Consider the following 16,140-nt stretch of genomic DNA (forward strand, 5'->3'; position numbering starts at 1 on the left):
ATATGCATTAGAAAAAGATAACGTTTTGAACCCGTGATTTCACATAGTATTTTACAGGACAAGGCTAAAGTGGATACTGAAGTTTAAAAAAAATGGCTTAACTGAAGGAAACAGTAAGTGTAGACAATAAATGCATTTAGCAAAAATCATAAAATTGATTAAGGTGGTATGTAAATGACTGGAGTTTGATGCATTGCTCTATACTAAGGGCAAACAGTGTGTCCTGAATATACCAGGTATGAGAGCCTCCTCTAAGTCTGGCCCCTAGAGCCCTCATTGGGAATGATCTGGTGTCCTGTACAACCTAGGCACAGATGTTGAAGACAAATTGCTTACCCTCTGAAAACTGGACAGTCTGATGGATACTGTAAGGTATGCACATCTGTATGACATAGCACCTAAGTTCCATATTGTATGCGAGTTCAAAGGAAACAAAGATTACTTCCTGTTCATGTGATGAGGAAAGGCCACACTACTGATAGTGAAGGATGAATGGAATCTTAGTAGGTATGTACATTGCAGAGAAAAAGCACAGAGGAGTAGAGCTGGAACAGTTTAAAGCATACTTAAGGGATGAGTAGAGGCCACTTGGCTGCAGTGTAGGGTGACTACTGATGATGAAGGTGGAACCTGCTTGTCGAGAATGTTTAATGCCAGGCTGGGTAAGTCCATGGAACAGTGATTTTCATTTAGATTTCCTAATGTCTGGCTAAAAGCTGCTTTGTTGTTGTTTTTAAGTGTGTTGCCATTACTTTAGAAGTGATATTTAGTTTGGGATGAGAATCTGACTAAGAGTCAAGATTGATGAATACTGCTGCTTAGAGAGGTATACAGACTTAGATATATACACACACACACAGCAGCCGAAAGAAGAGAATAAAGCAAGAGGGAATCAGAGTAGAAAGAAAAAGCTAAACCCTGGCAACAGGAGAAGAAGCAGGGTAATAACCTGGGACTGGGGGAATACAGGGTTTTGGGGGCAATATTGGCAGTAGGCCTTAAACTCCATACCTCTGTAAGGAAACTGTCTTCTTTAAAACAAGATTCGGATCTTTGCAAGTTTACTACTGGAACACTAGGTGAGTCAGCTGACGGGTAATATTGATCTTTACCTCCTTGGTTTTGTCTTCGCCTGGAAGAGAGCTGCCTCTGAAGCCTGTTCTCTCCACCATGTTGACCTCTGGAGAGGCAAGTCCTCTTGAAAATCCTGGCCTATGCCTGACAACCCTTTCCTTTGTGCTTCCCCTAACACAACTGAGAATGGCTTGATTCTTTTCAAAAAGACTATTAAATATTAAAGAAGAAACAAGAAATAAAATACAAGAAGCCTTGCCAGTCAAATCTCCTTTCCCTGCTGCCACCACAGACAACTTCTTAAAATCCAAATTTAGCCATGTGACTCCCTGGCTTAGCTCTTTCATAGCATCTTGTTTGTATAGGGATTGCATTTTAGTGTATTGACTTTCTTGTGGTTTTTCTTGGAGTCAAAAAGGTTTTATAATTCTCTTTACTTAATGCTTATTTTACTTATCTGATTTGGAGGGGTGACAGTGAAAATTGAGATGATACTGGGAAGGGTGAAGGACCTTCCTGTGAATATGTATGAGAGTTCCAGCTCTTTCCTAAAGCCTTCCCAGAATAGCTTCATCTAAAGGGTCAGGGCTCACTAAACTCTTGCTTTCCAACAAGGTGTTTCTAGGCTACCTCAAGGAGAAATCCCAGTGAGTGGGACTACAGCCCTCCACTTCAATTCAACCTGAAAACTTTGGCCCTAACCCATTTTATATATTAGTGTTCTGCATAAGATTTTTTGAGAGTGAGTCTGTTGCTTTAAATAAAAGGTGAGGTGGGCTTCCCTGGTGGTGCAGTGGTTGAGAGTCCGCCTGCCGATGCAGGGGACACGGGTTCGTGCCCCGGTCCGGGAAGATCCCACATGCTGCGGAGCGGCTGGGCCCGTGAGCCGTGGCCACTGAGCCTGCGCATCTGGAGCCTGTGCTCCGCGGTGGGAGAGGCCACAACAATGAGGCCTGTGTTCCGCAAAAAAAAAAAAAAAAAAAAAAAAAAAAGGTGAGGTGATGAGAAATCATTAGATGATTTCTCAAGTTCCTTTTGGCTCCAAAATTCTCTGAGAATCAAGCCCCCTTGACTTCTTTCTTGATTCACCTTATGTTAATTTTGTTCCATACAATTAATGCCTTGTTAGAAAGTAATGCAATTTCAGAGCTGCGAGAGGTTTTAGCAGTTATCTTGTCCAGTTTCCCAAACTGAGCTCCCAAGAATAGAACTCCTAAGAAATACTGATTGCTCACAAAAAGGATTGTATAGCCAAATACATTGAGAGACTATAGTTTTGTCACATTGCTTATTAGCATTTTTAAGGCTCTGAAAAGTTTTATAATAAAGAAACCTGTTTAACCTTAAGACAGCATGTCTTACATTTATTTGATCAGAGCCCTATTTCTGAATAATGCACCTTTTAACATCCTGTGGACATCAATTTGGGAAACACTCATCTAGTTCTGCTCCCTCCTTTTGCAAAGAACTTGAGATAGAAAATTTTCCAGTGTTACACAACTAGTTCTCAGGTTTCAGTCGCATATTTATTCCCTGATTGTCTCTATTTCATATATGCTTTATTTCTTTCTTTCCCAGCTTTATTTGAGATATAATTGATATATAACATTGTATAAGTTTAAGGTGTACAATGTGATGATTTGATACATAGATATATTGTGAAATGATTGCCACAGTAATGTTACTTAACATATCCATCACCACAGTAAGGTTAGTTAGCAGATCCATCACCTCACATAGTTATAATTTTTTGTGTGGTGTGTTGAGAACTTTTAAGGTCTACTTGCTTAGCATCTTTCAAATATACAGTAAGTATTGATAACTATAATCATCATGCTCTATATTACATCCCCAGAACTTACTCATCTTAAAATTGGAAGTTTGTACCTTTTGACCATCTTCACCCATTCTCATCACCACTCCCTGCCCCCACTCCTGGCAACCACCAGGCTACTCTCTATTTTTATGAGTTTGGTTCTCTTCGGATTCCACATATAAGTGACATTATACAGTATTTGTCTTTCAGTATCTGACTTATTTCACTTAGCCTAATGCGTTAAGATTCATCCATCTTGTCACAAGTGGCAGAATTTCCTGTTTTATGGCTGAATAATATTTGTGTGTGTGTGTGTGTGTGTGTTTATCCATTCATCTGTTGGTAGGCATTTAGGTGTTTCCATGTCTTGACTATTGTAAATGATGCTGCAGTGAATAGAGTGGTACAGAAATCTCTTCCAGATAGTGATTTCATTTCCTTCAGCTATATACCCCAAAGAGGAATTGCTGGATCACATGGTATTTCTGTTTTTTTTATTTTCTTGAGGAACTTCCATACTCCTTTCCACAGTGGCTGTACTAGGTTACATTCCCACCAACAGTGTCCAAGGATTCCCCTTTTTCCATGTTCTCACTAGCATTTATTATCTCTTGTCTTTGATAATAGACATAGTAACAGGTGTGAGGTGTGATGTATCATTGTGGTTCTGATTTGCATTTCTCTCATGATTAGTGACGTTGAGCACCTTTTCATATCCCTGTTGGCCATTTATATGTTCTCTTTCGAAAAATATCTACTTAGATTCATTGCCCATTTTAAAATTTGGTTGTTTTTCGGCTTTTGAGTTGTGTAAGTTCATTGTATATTTTGGATATTAACCCTTTATTGGATATGTGGTTTGCAAATAAACTCTCCCATTCCTTTGGTTACCTCTTCATTTTGTTGATCATTTCTTTTGCTATGCAGAAGCTTTTTACTTTGGTGTAGTCTCATTTATTTGTGCTTTTTCTTGCCTGTGTTGTTTCCCTTTGTTTTCTTCTAGGACTTTTATGAGTTCAAGTCTTACATTTAAGTCTTTAATTCATTTCAAGTTAATTTTTGTCGATGGCGTAAGGTAGGTGGTCCACTTTCATTTTTTTGCATGTGAATATCTAGTTTTCCCAGAATCGTTTATTGAAGAGACTGTCTTTTCCCCATTGAGTGTTCTTTCCTCCCTTGTCAAATATTAGTTGACCTTATATGCTTGGGTTTATTTCTGGATTCTGGATTCTTTTCTTTGGGTCTTTCTGTTTTGTTTTGTTTTTTTCCTATGCTAGTACTTCTAGGTTGTTTAATTTGTTGGTGTATAATTATTCATAGTAGTCTCATGATCCTTTGTATTTTTGTGGTATTAGTTGTAATGTCTCCTCTTTCATTTCTGACCTTATTTATTTGGGTCCTTTTTTTTTTCCTTGGTCTAGCTAAAAATTTGTAAATTTCGTTCATCTTTTCAGTGAACCAACTTTTAGTTTCGTTAATCTTTTCTATTGTTTTCCTATTCTTTATTTCATTCATTTCTGCTCTGATATTTAGTATTTCCTTCCTCTAATTTTGGGCTTAGTTTGTTCTTCTTTTACTAATTCCTTGAGGGGTAAAGGTCGGTTGTTCTTTTGAGATCTTTCTTTTCTCTTAAAAGTTTACTGCTATAAACTTCCTCTTAGAACTCATTCCTCTCAAAAGCAGTGAGATGCTTTGTTGCATCACATTGGTTTTATTGTGTTGTGTTTCTATTTTTGTTTTCATTTTTCTTGGGTTTTTTTTGGTTTCATTTATTTTTAGTACCTTTTTTTAACATATTTATTGGAGTATAATTGCTTTAAAATGGTATGTTAGTTTCTGCTTTATAACAAAGTGAATCAGCTATACATATACATATATCCCCATATCTCTTCCCTCTTGTGTCTCCCTCCCTCCTACCCTCCCTATCCCACTGCTCTAGGTGGTGACAAAGCACCGAGCTGATCTCCTTGTGCTATGCGGCTGCTTCCCACTAGCTATCGGTTTTACATTTGATAGTGTATATGTGTACATGCCACTCTCTCACTTTGTCCCAGCTTACCCTTCCCCCTCCCCGTGTCCTCAAGTCCATTCTCTAGTAGGTGTGCATCTTTATTCCCTTTATCACTTTATTCCCATTATCCTCCCTAGGTTCTTCATGACCATTTTTTTTTCTTTTTTAGATTCCATATATATATGTAAGCATACAGTATTTGTCTTCCTCTTTCTGACTTACTTCACTCTGTATGACACACTCTAGGTCCATCAACCTCACTACAAATAACTCAATTTTGATTCTTTATATGGCTGAGTAATATTCCATTGTATATATGTGCCACATCCTCTTTATCCATTCATCTGTCAGTGGTCACTTAGGTTGCTTCCATGTCCTGGCTATTGTAAATAGAGCTGCAATGAGCACTGCAGTACTTGACTCTTTTTGAATTACGGTTTTCTTAGGGTATATGCCCAGTAGTGGGATTGCTGGGTCATATGGTAGTTCTGTTTTTAGTTTTTTAAGGAACCTCCATACTGTTCTCCATAGTGGCTGTATCAATGTACATGCCCACCAGCAGTGCAAGAGGGTTCCCTTTTCTCCACACCCTCTCCAGCATTTACTGTTTGTAGATATTTTGATCATGGCCATTCTGACTGATGTGAGGTGGTACCTCATTGCAGTTTTGATTTGCGCTTCTCTAATGATTAATGATGTTGAGCATTCTTTCATGTGTCTGTTGGCAATCTGTATATCTTCTTTGGAGAAATGTCTGTTTAGGTCTTCTGCCCATTTTGGGATTGGGTTGTTTGCATTTTTGGTATTGAACTGCATGAGCTGCTTGTAAATTTTGGAGATTAATCCTTTGTCAGTTGCTTCATTTGCAAATATTTTCTCCCATTCTGAGGGTTGTCTTTTGGTATTGTTTATGGTTTCATTTGCTGTGCAGAAGCTTTTAAGTTTCATTAGGTCCCATTTGTTTATTTTTGTTTCTATTTCCATTTCTCTAGGAGGTGGGTCAAAAAGGATCCTGCTGTGATTTATATCATAGAGGGTTCTGCCTGTGTTTTCCTCTAAGGGTTTTATAGTTTCTGGCCTTACATTTAGGTCTTTAATCCATTTTGAGTTTATTTTTGTGTGTGGTGTTAGGGAGTGTTCTAATTTCATTCTTTTACATGTAGCTGTCCAGTATTCCCAGCACCACTTATTGAAGAGGATGTCTTTTCTCCATTGTATATTCTTGCCTCCTTTATCAAAATAAGGTGACCATATGTGCGTGGGTTTATCTCTGGGCTTTCTATCCTGTTCCATTGATCTATATTTCTGTTTTTGTGCCAGTACCATACTGTCTAGATTACTGTAGCTTTGTAGTATAGTCTGAAGTCCGGGAGCCTCATTCCTCTAGGTCCGCTTTTCGTTCTGAAGATTGCTTTGGCTATTTGGGGTCTTTTGTGTTTCCATACAAATTGTGAAATTTTTTGTTTTAGTTCTGTGAAAAATGCCATTGGTAGTTTGATAGGGATTGCATTGAATCTGTAGTTTGCTTTGCGTAGTGTAGTCATTTTCACAGTGTTAATTCTTCCAATCCAAGAACATGGTATATCTCTCCATCTGCTTGTATCATCTTTATTTTCTTTCATCAGTGTCTTATAGTTTTCTGCATACAGGTGTTTTGTCTCCTTAGGTAGGTTTATTCCTTGGTCTTTTATTCTTTTTGTTGCGGTGGTAAATGGGAGTGTTTCCTTAATTCCTCTTTCAGATTTTTCATCATTAGTGTATAGGAATGCAAGAGAGTTCTGTGCCTTAATTTTGTATCCTGCTACTTTACCAAATTCATTGATTAGCTCTAGTAGTTTTCTGGTAGCATCTTTAGGATTCTCTATGTACAGTATCATGTCATCTGCAAACAGTGACAGTTTTACTTCTTCTTTTCCAATTCGGATATCTTTTATTTCCTTTTCTTCTCTGATTGCTGTGGCTAAAACTTCCAAAACTGTGTTGAATAAGAGTGGTGAGAGTGGGCAACCTTGTCTTGTTCCTGATCTTAGTGGAAATGCTTTCAGGTTTTCACCATTGAGGACAATGTTGGCTGTGGGTTTGTCATATATGGCCTTTATTATGTTGAGGTAAGTTCCCTCTATGCCTACTTTCAGGAGGGTTTTTATCATAAATGGGTGTTGAATTTTGTCAAAAGCTTTTTCTGCATCTATTGAGATGATCATATGGTTTTTATTCCTCAGTTTGTTAATATGGTGTATCACATTGATTGATTTGCGTATATTGAAGAATCCTTGCATTCCTGGAATAAACGCCACTTGATCATGGTGTATGATCCTTTTAATGTGCTGTTGGATTCTGTTTGCTAGTATTTTGTTGAGGATTTTTGCATCTATGTTCATCAGTGATATTGGCCTGTAGTTTTCTTTCTTTGTGACATCTTTGTCTGGTTTTAGTATCAGGGTGATGGTGGCCTCATAGAATGAGTTTGGGAGTGTTCCTTCCTCTGCTATATTTTGGAATAGTTTGAGAAGGATAGGAGTTAGCCCTTCTCTAAATGTTTGATAGAATTCACCTGTGAAGCCATCTTGTCCTGGACTTTTGTTTTTTGGAAGGTTTTTAATCACAGTTTCAATGTCAGTGCCTGTGATTGGTCTGTTTGTGTTTTCTGTTTCTTCCTGGTTCAATCTCAGAAGGTTGCCTTTTTCTAAGAATTTGTCCATTTCTTCCAGGTTGTCCATTTTATTGGCATACAGTTGCGTGTAGTAATCTCTCATGATCCATTGTATTTCTGCAATGTCAGTTGTTACTTCTTTTTCATTTCTGATTCTCTTGATTTGAGTTTTCTCCCTTTTTCCCTTGATGAGTCTGGCTAATGGTTTATCAATTTTATCTTCTCAAAAAACCAGCTTTTAGTTTTATTGATCTTTGCTATTGTTTCCTTCATTTCTTTTTCATTTATTTCTGATCTGATCTTTATGATTTCTTTTCTTCTGCTAACTTTGTGGTTTTTTTGTTCTTTCTCTAATTGCTTTAGGTGTAAGGTTAGGTTGTTTATTTGAGATTTTTCTTGTTTCTTGAGGGAGGATTGGATTGCTCTAAACTTTCCTCTTAGAACTGCTTTTGCTGCATCCCATAGGTTTTGGGTTGTCGTGTTTTCATTGTCATTTGTTTCTAGGTATTTTTTTTGATTTCCTCTTTGATTCCTTCAGTAATTTTTTGGTTATTATGTAGTCTATTGTTTAGCCTCCATGTGTTTGTATTTTTTACAGATTTTTTCCTGTACTTGATATTTAGTCACATAGCATTGTTGTCAGAAAAGATACTTGATACAATTTCAGTTTTCTTTAATTTATCAAGGCTTGATTTGTGACCCAAGATATGATCTATCCTGGAGAATGTTCCACGAGCACTTGAGAAGAAAGTGTATTCTGTAGTTTTTGGATGGAATGTCCTGTAAATAACAAGTCCATCTTGTTTAATGTATCATTTAAAGCTTGTGTTTCCTTATTTGTTTTCCTTTGGATGATCTGTCCATTGGTGAAAGTGGGGTCTTAAAGTCCCCTACTATGATTGTGTTACTGTCGATTTTCCCTTTTATGGCTGTTAGCATTTGCCTTATGTATTGAGGTGCTCCTATGTTGGGTGCATAAATATTTACAATTGTTATATCTTCTTCTTGGATCGATCCCTTGATCATTATGTAGTGTCCTTCTTTGTCTCTTGTAATAGTCTTTATTTTAAAGTCTAGTTTGTCTGATATGAGAATTGCTACTCCAGCTTTCTTTTGATTTCCGTTTGCATGGAATATCTTTTTCCATCCCTTTACTTTCAGTCTGTATGTGTCTCTAGGTCTGAAGTGGGTCTCGTGTAGACAGCATATATATGGGTCTTGTTTTTCTATCCATTCAGCCAATCTGTGTCTTTTGGTGGGAGCATTTAGTCCGTTTACATTTAAGGTAATTCTCGATATGTATGTTCCTATTCCCATTTTCTTAGTTGTTTTGGGTTCGTTATTGTAGGTCTTTTCCTTCTCTTGTGTATCCTGCCTAGAGAAATTCCTTTAGCATTTGTTGTAAAGCTGGTTTGGTGGTGCTGAACTCTCTCAGCTTTTGCTTGTCTGTAAAGGTTTTAATTTCTGCATCAAATCTGAATGAGATCCTTGCTGGGTAGAGTAATCTTGGTTGTAGTTTTTTCCCTTTGATCGCTTTACATATGTCCTGCCACTCCCTTCTGGGTTGCAGAGTTTCTGGTGAAAGATAAGCTGTTCATCTTATGGGGCTTTCCTTGTATGTCATTTGTTGTTTTTCCCTTGCTGGTTTTGATATTTTTTCTTTGTATTTAATTTTCGATAATTTGATTAATTTGTGTCTTGTCGTGTTTCTCCTTGGGTTTATCCTGTTTGGGACTCTCTGTGCTTCCTGGACTTGATTAACTATTTCCTTTCCCGTATTAGGGAAGTTTTCAACTACAATGTCTTCACATATTTTCTCAGTCCCTCTCTTTTTCTCTTCTTCTCCTGGGACTCCTATAATTCGAATGTTGGTGTGTTTAATGTTGTTCCAGAGGTCTCTGAGACTGTCCTCAATTCTTTTCATTCTTTTTCTTTATTCTGCTGTGCAGTAATTATTTTCACTATTTTATCTTCCAGGTCACTTATCCATTCTTCTGCCTCTGTTATCCTGCTATTGATTCCTTCAAGAGAAAGTTTAATTTCACTTATTGTGTTGTTCATCATTGTTTGTTTGCTCTTTAGTTCTTCTGGGTCCTTCTTAAACGTTTCTTGTATTTTCTCCATTCTATTTCCAAGATATTGGATCATATTTACTATCATTACTCTGAATTCTTTTTCAGGTAGACTGCCTATTTCCTCTTCATTTGTTAGGTCTGGTGGGGTTTTACCTCGCTTCTTCATCTGCTGTGTGTTTCTCTGTTTTCTCATTTTGTTTAACTTACTGTGTTTGGGATCTCCTTTTTGCAGGCTGCAGGTTCGTAGTTCCCGTTGTTTTTGGTGTCTGCTCCCAGTGGGTAGGGTTGGTTTAGTAGGTTGTGTAGGCTTCCTGGTGGAGGGGACTAGTGCCTGTGTTCTGGTGGATGAGGCTGGATCTTGTCTTTCTGGTGGACAGGTGTTTTGGGGTGTCTGTGACCTTATTATGATTATAGATATCCTCTCTGGTAATGGGTGGGGTTGTGTTCCTGTCTTGCCAGTTGTTTGGCATAGGGTGTCCAGCACTGGAGCTTGCTAGTCATGAGTGAAGGTGGGTGTTGGTGTTGAGATGGAGATGTCTGGTAGATTTTCGCCGTTTGATATTACGTGGAGCTGGGAGGTCTCTGGTGGACCAATGTACTGAACTCGGCTCTGCCACCTCAGAGGCACAGGCCTGACACCCAGCCAGAGCACCGAGAGCCTGTCTTCCACACAGCTCAGAATAAAAGGGAGAAAAAAAGAAAGAAAGAAAGAAGAGAGCAACCAAACCAAAAAACACATCCAGCAATAATAACAAGTGCTAGGAACTATACTAAAAAAATTTTTTTTAAAAAAGGGACAGAAAGAACCCTAGGACAAATGGTAAGAGCAAAGCTGTACAGAGAAAATCACACACAAAAGCATACACATACACACTCACAGAAGGAGAAAAAGGAAAAAAAAAAAATATATATATATATATATTGTTGCTCCCAAAGTCCACCGTCTCTATTTGGGATGATTCGTTGTCTATTCAGGTATTCCACAGATGCAAGGTTCATCAAGTTGATTGTGGAGATTTAATATGCTGCTCCTGAGGCTGCTGGGAGAGATTTCCCTTTCTCTTCTTTGTTCGCACAGCTCCTGGGGGTCAGCTGTGGATTTGGCCCCGCCTCTGCGTGTTGGTCGCCTGAGGGCGTGTGTTCTTCACTCAGACAGGAAGGGGTTAAAGGAGCCGTTGATTCGGGGGCTCTGGCTCACTCAGGCCGGGGGGAGGGAGGGGTACGGAGTGCTGGGCGAGCCTGCAGCTGCAGAGGCCAGCATTGACGTCGCACAAGCCTGAGACGCGCCGTGCATTCTCCTGGGGAAGTTGTCCCTGGATCCCGGGACCCTGGCAGTGGCGGGCTGCACAGGCTCCCAGGAGGGGAGGTGTGGAGAGTGAGCTGTGCTTGCACACAGGCTTCTTGGTGGCTGCAGCAGCAGCCTTAACGTTTCATGCCCGTCTCTGGAGTCTGCGCTGATAGCCGCAGCTTGTGCCCGTCTCTGGAGCTCCTGTAAGCGGTGCTCTGAATCCCTTCTCCTCACGCACCGTGAAACATACAGGCAAGTAAAACTCTTGCTTCTTTGCAGCTCCAGACATTTTCCCAGACTCCCTCCCAGCTAGCTGTGGTGCACTAGCCTCCTTCAGGCTGTGTTCACGCAGCCAACCCCAGTCCTCTCCCTGGGCCCCGACCTCCAAAGCTGGAGCCTCAGCTCCCAGCCCCCGCCCACCCCGGCGGGTAAGCAGACAAGCCTCTCAGGCTGGTGAGTGCTGGTCGGCACCGATCCTCTGTGCGGGAACCTCTCCTCTTTGCCGTCCGCACCCCTGTTGCTGCGCTCTCCTCCGTGTCTCCGAAGCTCCTCCCCACCCCCCCACCACCCCGCTCTGCTCTCTGCCCGCGAAGGGGCTTCCTAGTGTGTGGAAACCTTTCCTCTTTCACAGCTCCCTCCCACTGGTGCAGGTCCCGTCCCTAACCTTTTGTCTCTGTTTTTTTCTTTTTTCTTTTGCCCTACCCAGGTACGTGGGGGGTTTCTTGCCTTTTGGGAGGTCTGAGGTCTTCTGCCAGTGTTCAGTAGGTGTTCTATAGGAGTTGTTCCACATGTAGATGTATTTCTTATGCATCTGTGAGGAGGAAGGTGATCTCTACTTCTTACTCTTTCGCCATCTTGAAGTTCTTCTCCATTTTTGTATGTCTCAAAATTTGTTTTATTTACCTTTTGATTTCTTCTTTGGTCCATTGGTTGGTCAGGAGTGTGTTGTTTAATTTCCATGTATTTGAAAAATTTCTGGCTTTCTAACAGTTATTGATTTCTGCCTTCATAACATAGTGTTTGTAAAAGATGCTTGATAAAATTTGTCTTCTTGAATTTGTTGAGACTTATTTTGTGGTCTACCATATGATCAATCCTAGAAAAATTTTCTCTGTACTTGAGAAGAATGTGTATTCTGTTGCTGTTGGATGGAATGTTCTATATGTGTCTGTTTTATCCATTTAGTTTATAGTGTTATTTAAATCCACTGTTTCCTGATTGATTCTCTGTCTGGATGATCTGTCCGTTGCTGAGAGTGGGATATTAAAGTAAACTGGTGTTATTATATTGCTATTTCTCATTTTATTTATGTTAGTATTTGCTTTATATATTTAGGTGCTCCAGTGTTGGGTGCTAAAACATTTACAATTGTCATATCTTCTTGATTAATTGACCCCGTTTTCATTATATAATGACCTTGTTTGTCTCTCATGACTATATTTAGCTTAAAGTCTACCTTGTCTGATATTTGTATAGCTATCCCTGCTTTCTTTCAGTTACCACTTGCTTGGAATATCTATCACTTCATCCTATATGTGTCCTTTAAACTAAAGTTGAATCTCTTGTAGACAGCATGCCATTGGGATCTTGTTTTTTATCCATTCAGCCATTCTGTCTTTTGATTGGAGAATTTAATCCATTTATGTTTAAAGTAATTTTTGATAGGTATTGCCATTTTGTTCTATTGAATTCTTCAGCCATTGTATTCTTCAGCTCTAAGATTTCTTTTTTTTTTTGATAGTTTCCCTTTCTTTCTTGAACTTTTTGTTTTGTTTGTGTAGTGTTTTCGTAATTTTCTTTAGATGTCTATGTGCTCTTGTAGTTCACTGAAGTTCTTTAAGAGGATTATTCTGAATTCTCTCTCAGACAGCTTATAGACCTCTGTTACATTAGGGTGAGTTATTGGAGCTTTATTAGTTTCTTTGGGTGGTGTCATGTTATGTTTACCTATTTTCTTCGTGATCCTTGATTCCTTGCATTGTTTAAACAGTTTCCTCCAGACTTTACACGTTCACTTCTGTAGGGAAAGACCTTCACCAGTCATGATTGCTTGAGGCTACTGGACAGGTCAGCTGGTAGCCTTCACAGTCAGCAGGGCTTGCTGTTGGGGTCTCTAGTTAGATGAGGCCATTGCTTGTGCTCTGAGGTTGGGGGGATGCCACTGGCTGGGCTCCACAGTTGGGTAGGCCTATTGGCTGGGCTCCATGTTCAAGCAGGACCACTGGGTAACCATCTCCCTGTTTGGGTGGGGCTACTGGTTTTGTTCAGCAGTCAGCTGGGGCCACTAGCTGGCTTCTGCAATCACCTCCAGTTGGGTAAAGTCCCAGGCTGTGTTCACTGCTAGGGTGGTGCCACTGGTTGGATTCCATGATTGAGCAGGGCTGTGGGTTGGGTTTAGCAATCACCCCTTGTTGTGTGGAGTCTCAGACTGTGCTCCACGACCAAGTGGTACTGCTGGCTGGATTTTATGTTTAAGTAGGGCCCCAGGCAGGACGTATTGGTTCGACGTGGCCTTAGGCTGTGCTCTGCGATTAGGTGGGGCCGCAGACTGTGCCCTGAAGTTGAGCAGGGCTGCATTCTGGTGTTCCTGATCAGTAGACTGTGCTCTGCCGCTAGGCTGAGCTTCCTTGTTGGGTGGGATCACAGGCAATGCTTCTTGGTTGGGCAGGATTACTGGCTGGGCTTCCTGCCTGGGCAAGGCCGCAGACTGTGTTCAGCAATTGGTCAGGGCCGTAGACTGGGCTTCTCTGCTTATCAGGGTTGTAAGGCTGGGATCCATGGCTGAGTGGGATTGTAGGGTGGGCTCTCCCTCTCTAGCAGTCCCATAGGCTGGGTTCCCTTGTCACCCAGGGTCACTGTTCCAGCTCTCTGGTTTTGCAGGGCCAGTGGCTATTCTCACCAGTTGGGCAGGGCTGCTGGTTTGGCTGCCTGACCAAGTGGGGCTATACGATGGGCTTGTGGATGCTCTAGTTCCCTGGCCAGGCTTCCTGGAAGGAGAGACTGGAGGCTATGCTGAGCACTTGGGCAAGGCTGAGTATTTGCTTGCCTTCACGGGCTGGATGGTAGAACAGGCTCCATTTCCAGTCTGGCCCATTGATTGTGGGTCCAAATCAGGTAGAACTACCAACTGAGCTCCCTAGCCAGAAGGGGCCACTGGCTCAGCTCTGCAGATGGCCAGAGTTGCTGGCTGGGATCTTTGCTCAGGCACTGATATGAGCAGGAATGCCGTTTTCCAGAGCCTGAGCAGTGTTTGCTGTAAGCTCCGCCCCCCTTCTCCATCTCTCTCTGATCCCCAGTAGTCAAGCCTAGCAGATTCCTCTGATGATCTCCATGAGGCAAGACCTGAGTGGGCCTCCTGGAAGTGTCCCATATGCTGGTTGTCCACCTCGGGCTCTCTTTTCCCATTATGGAATCCATATTCCCACTTCTCCCCACAGGGAGGAGGGTGATGTGGTCAGGGTATATCCAGTTCTCTCACCCTTCTAATATGCTCCTTCTCAGTCTCTGTTGTCCAGCAGGGTGCTTCAGCCTTACCCTCAGGTTCTAACATCTTCACAATGGAGTCTTTTCTATGCATAGTTGCTAGGTGGTCTTCTTGTGAAGGAGACTGAAGTTGGGAATGATCTATGTGACCATCTTGATGACATCACTCTCCTCTTCATGCTTGACTTCAAGTAGATTATATATTCCTTAACGTATTGATAAATTATGTCTTATAATTTTGCCTCTCTGGTGCTTAGCTCCATACTGGGAATGTGGCAGGTGAACAATAGATGTGTGGTAGTTCTGTGATTAAACCCTGTGAGAAAATAAAGCATTATAGTATAAATTGCTGCTCCTCCATGCACACCTGCATTTGCAATATGTATTTTTTTCCTCCAGAGTTTCTGTTGTCAGTAGCTCATAGTTATTGATCCATACTGTTTATTGGTAGTAACTCTGTGGGCTGCTTTGCTGCAGGGATAATTTGATTAGAGGTACTGCTGTTTGACACCATTCAGGAAAATGTTACACTATAAATGGTATTGGATTTGTCACAGAGTGACATTGAAGAGAAACCAGGGATAGGCAAACTAATAACATGCTAGCCTTGTTATTAAAATTGGGCCTTTTGGCATTTTTGTCCACCATTTTTTACTGATATCACTGCCTTCCTAAGAGATAAACCATGTGACCAATTTGATGACTTTTATTTGGCAAGGGCAGAAACTAATGCCAGATAAACAAGGTCATAGTAAGCTGATGTAGAGCCCGTGCTTCCAGAATACTGTGTTTCTGTCCTCTGAGGTTAGATATCCGTTTTATTTAGGTAAGGGGGTAAGATTGGAATGCACTGGAATGAAATGCTCATGTTGACAACATAAGTTTTAATGGAACTTGAATCTGACTGTGTGTGTGTGCTGTGTTTTTTACAGGGAATCATCATCAAAGGACCTACCAGAGACCACAGGAAAACATGGGGAGAAGTAAGTTTCTCTTTACTTTTAAATAACTTAGATTCTCTCCACATTAATCCACTATATCCAGGAAATTAGATTTGCAACTCAAAGCTTGTATTTTGTTTTTTTTTTTTGTTCTTTTTTGTTTTTTTTGTGGACACCTAAATCATATTTCTGGTTAGTGTTAGAAAGGTTTCGTTTGAAGCAGGGCTGTGCAGAAAAAGACCAACAGATCACATGTTGCTCACTGGAAAGGGTCTTTTGTTTCCCCTGCTCTTTTCTGGACATCTTCCAGCACAGGGAGAGAAGGCTCAAACTTGATATTATATAAACCTGCCCTAATCCCAGCTTCTTTACAACTCTTAGCAAAGTAACCCATATGCTGCTAATGGTTTCTGAGCCTTGCTGATAATAACATAAACAAAAATATGATTGTACTGTGCAACCAGTGATAATAGTAAAAAATTCATCTGTGAGGTTGACTTATAAATGGCTTTGGTTGCCCCTAAAATGTTTAAGCCTGGCATTAAGAAGCATTAGATGAATTCTTTTTATTTTTCCTTTCTCATAAGGCTGTTATATGGGCAGTGAACAATAGACAAATTTAAGGTCATTTCTTTCTTAAGTTGTTAATAACCAGCCACTGCAGTGACTTCATAAATAATTCTAATCAATGTAGACCATAAAAATCTGATGCTATAAAGGACCTCAGAGGAAGACTTGGTATTGGGGAAGTATAATGAGAAGAGTACTGGACATAGGTCAAAGACCTGAATTCAAGTTC

General features: G+C 40.5%; 1 protein-coding gene across 3 annotated transcripts in view; it reads left to right on the forward strand.

Annotated features, from left to right (window-relative positions):
• PRRG1 (proline rich and Gla domain 1) overlaps window positions 1-16,140 on the forward strand; it is a 255,606-nt gene that overhangs the window by 176,326 nt on the left and 63,140 nt on the right. For all 3 annotated transcript variants that reach the window (XM_079910184.1, XM_079910183.1, XM_079910185.1), the window contains one exon: window positions 15,333-15,383. In XM_079910184.1, the coding sequence (XP_079766310.1) occupies window positions 15,374-15,383 (10 nt within the window). In that variant the 5' untranslated portion in view covers window positions 15,333-15,373. The remainder of the gene's footprint in view (window positions 1-15,332; window positions 15,384-16,140) is intronic.

The sequence above is a fragment of the Stenella coeruleoalba genome (assembly GCF_951394435.1).
Source record: "Stenella coeruleoalba genome assembly, chromosome: X".
Taxonomy (NCBI): Eukaryota; Metazoa; Chordata; class Mammalia; order Artiodactyla; family Delphinidae; genus Stenella; species Stenella coeruleoalba.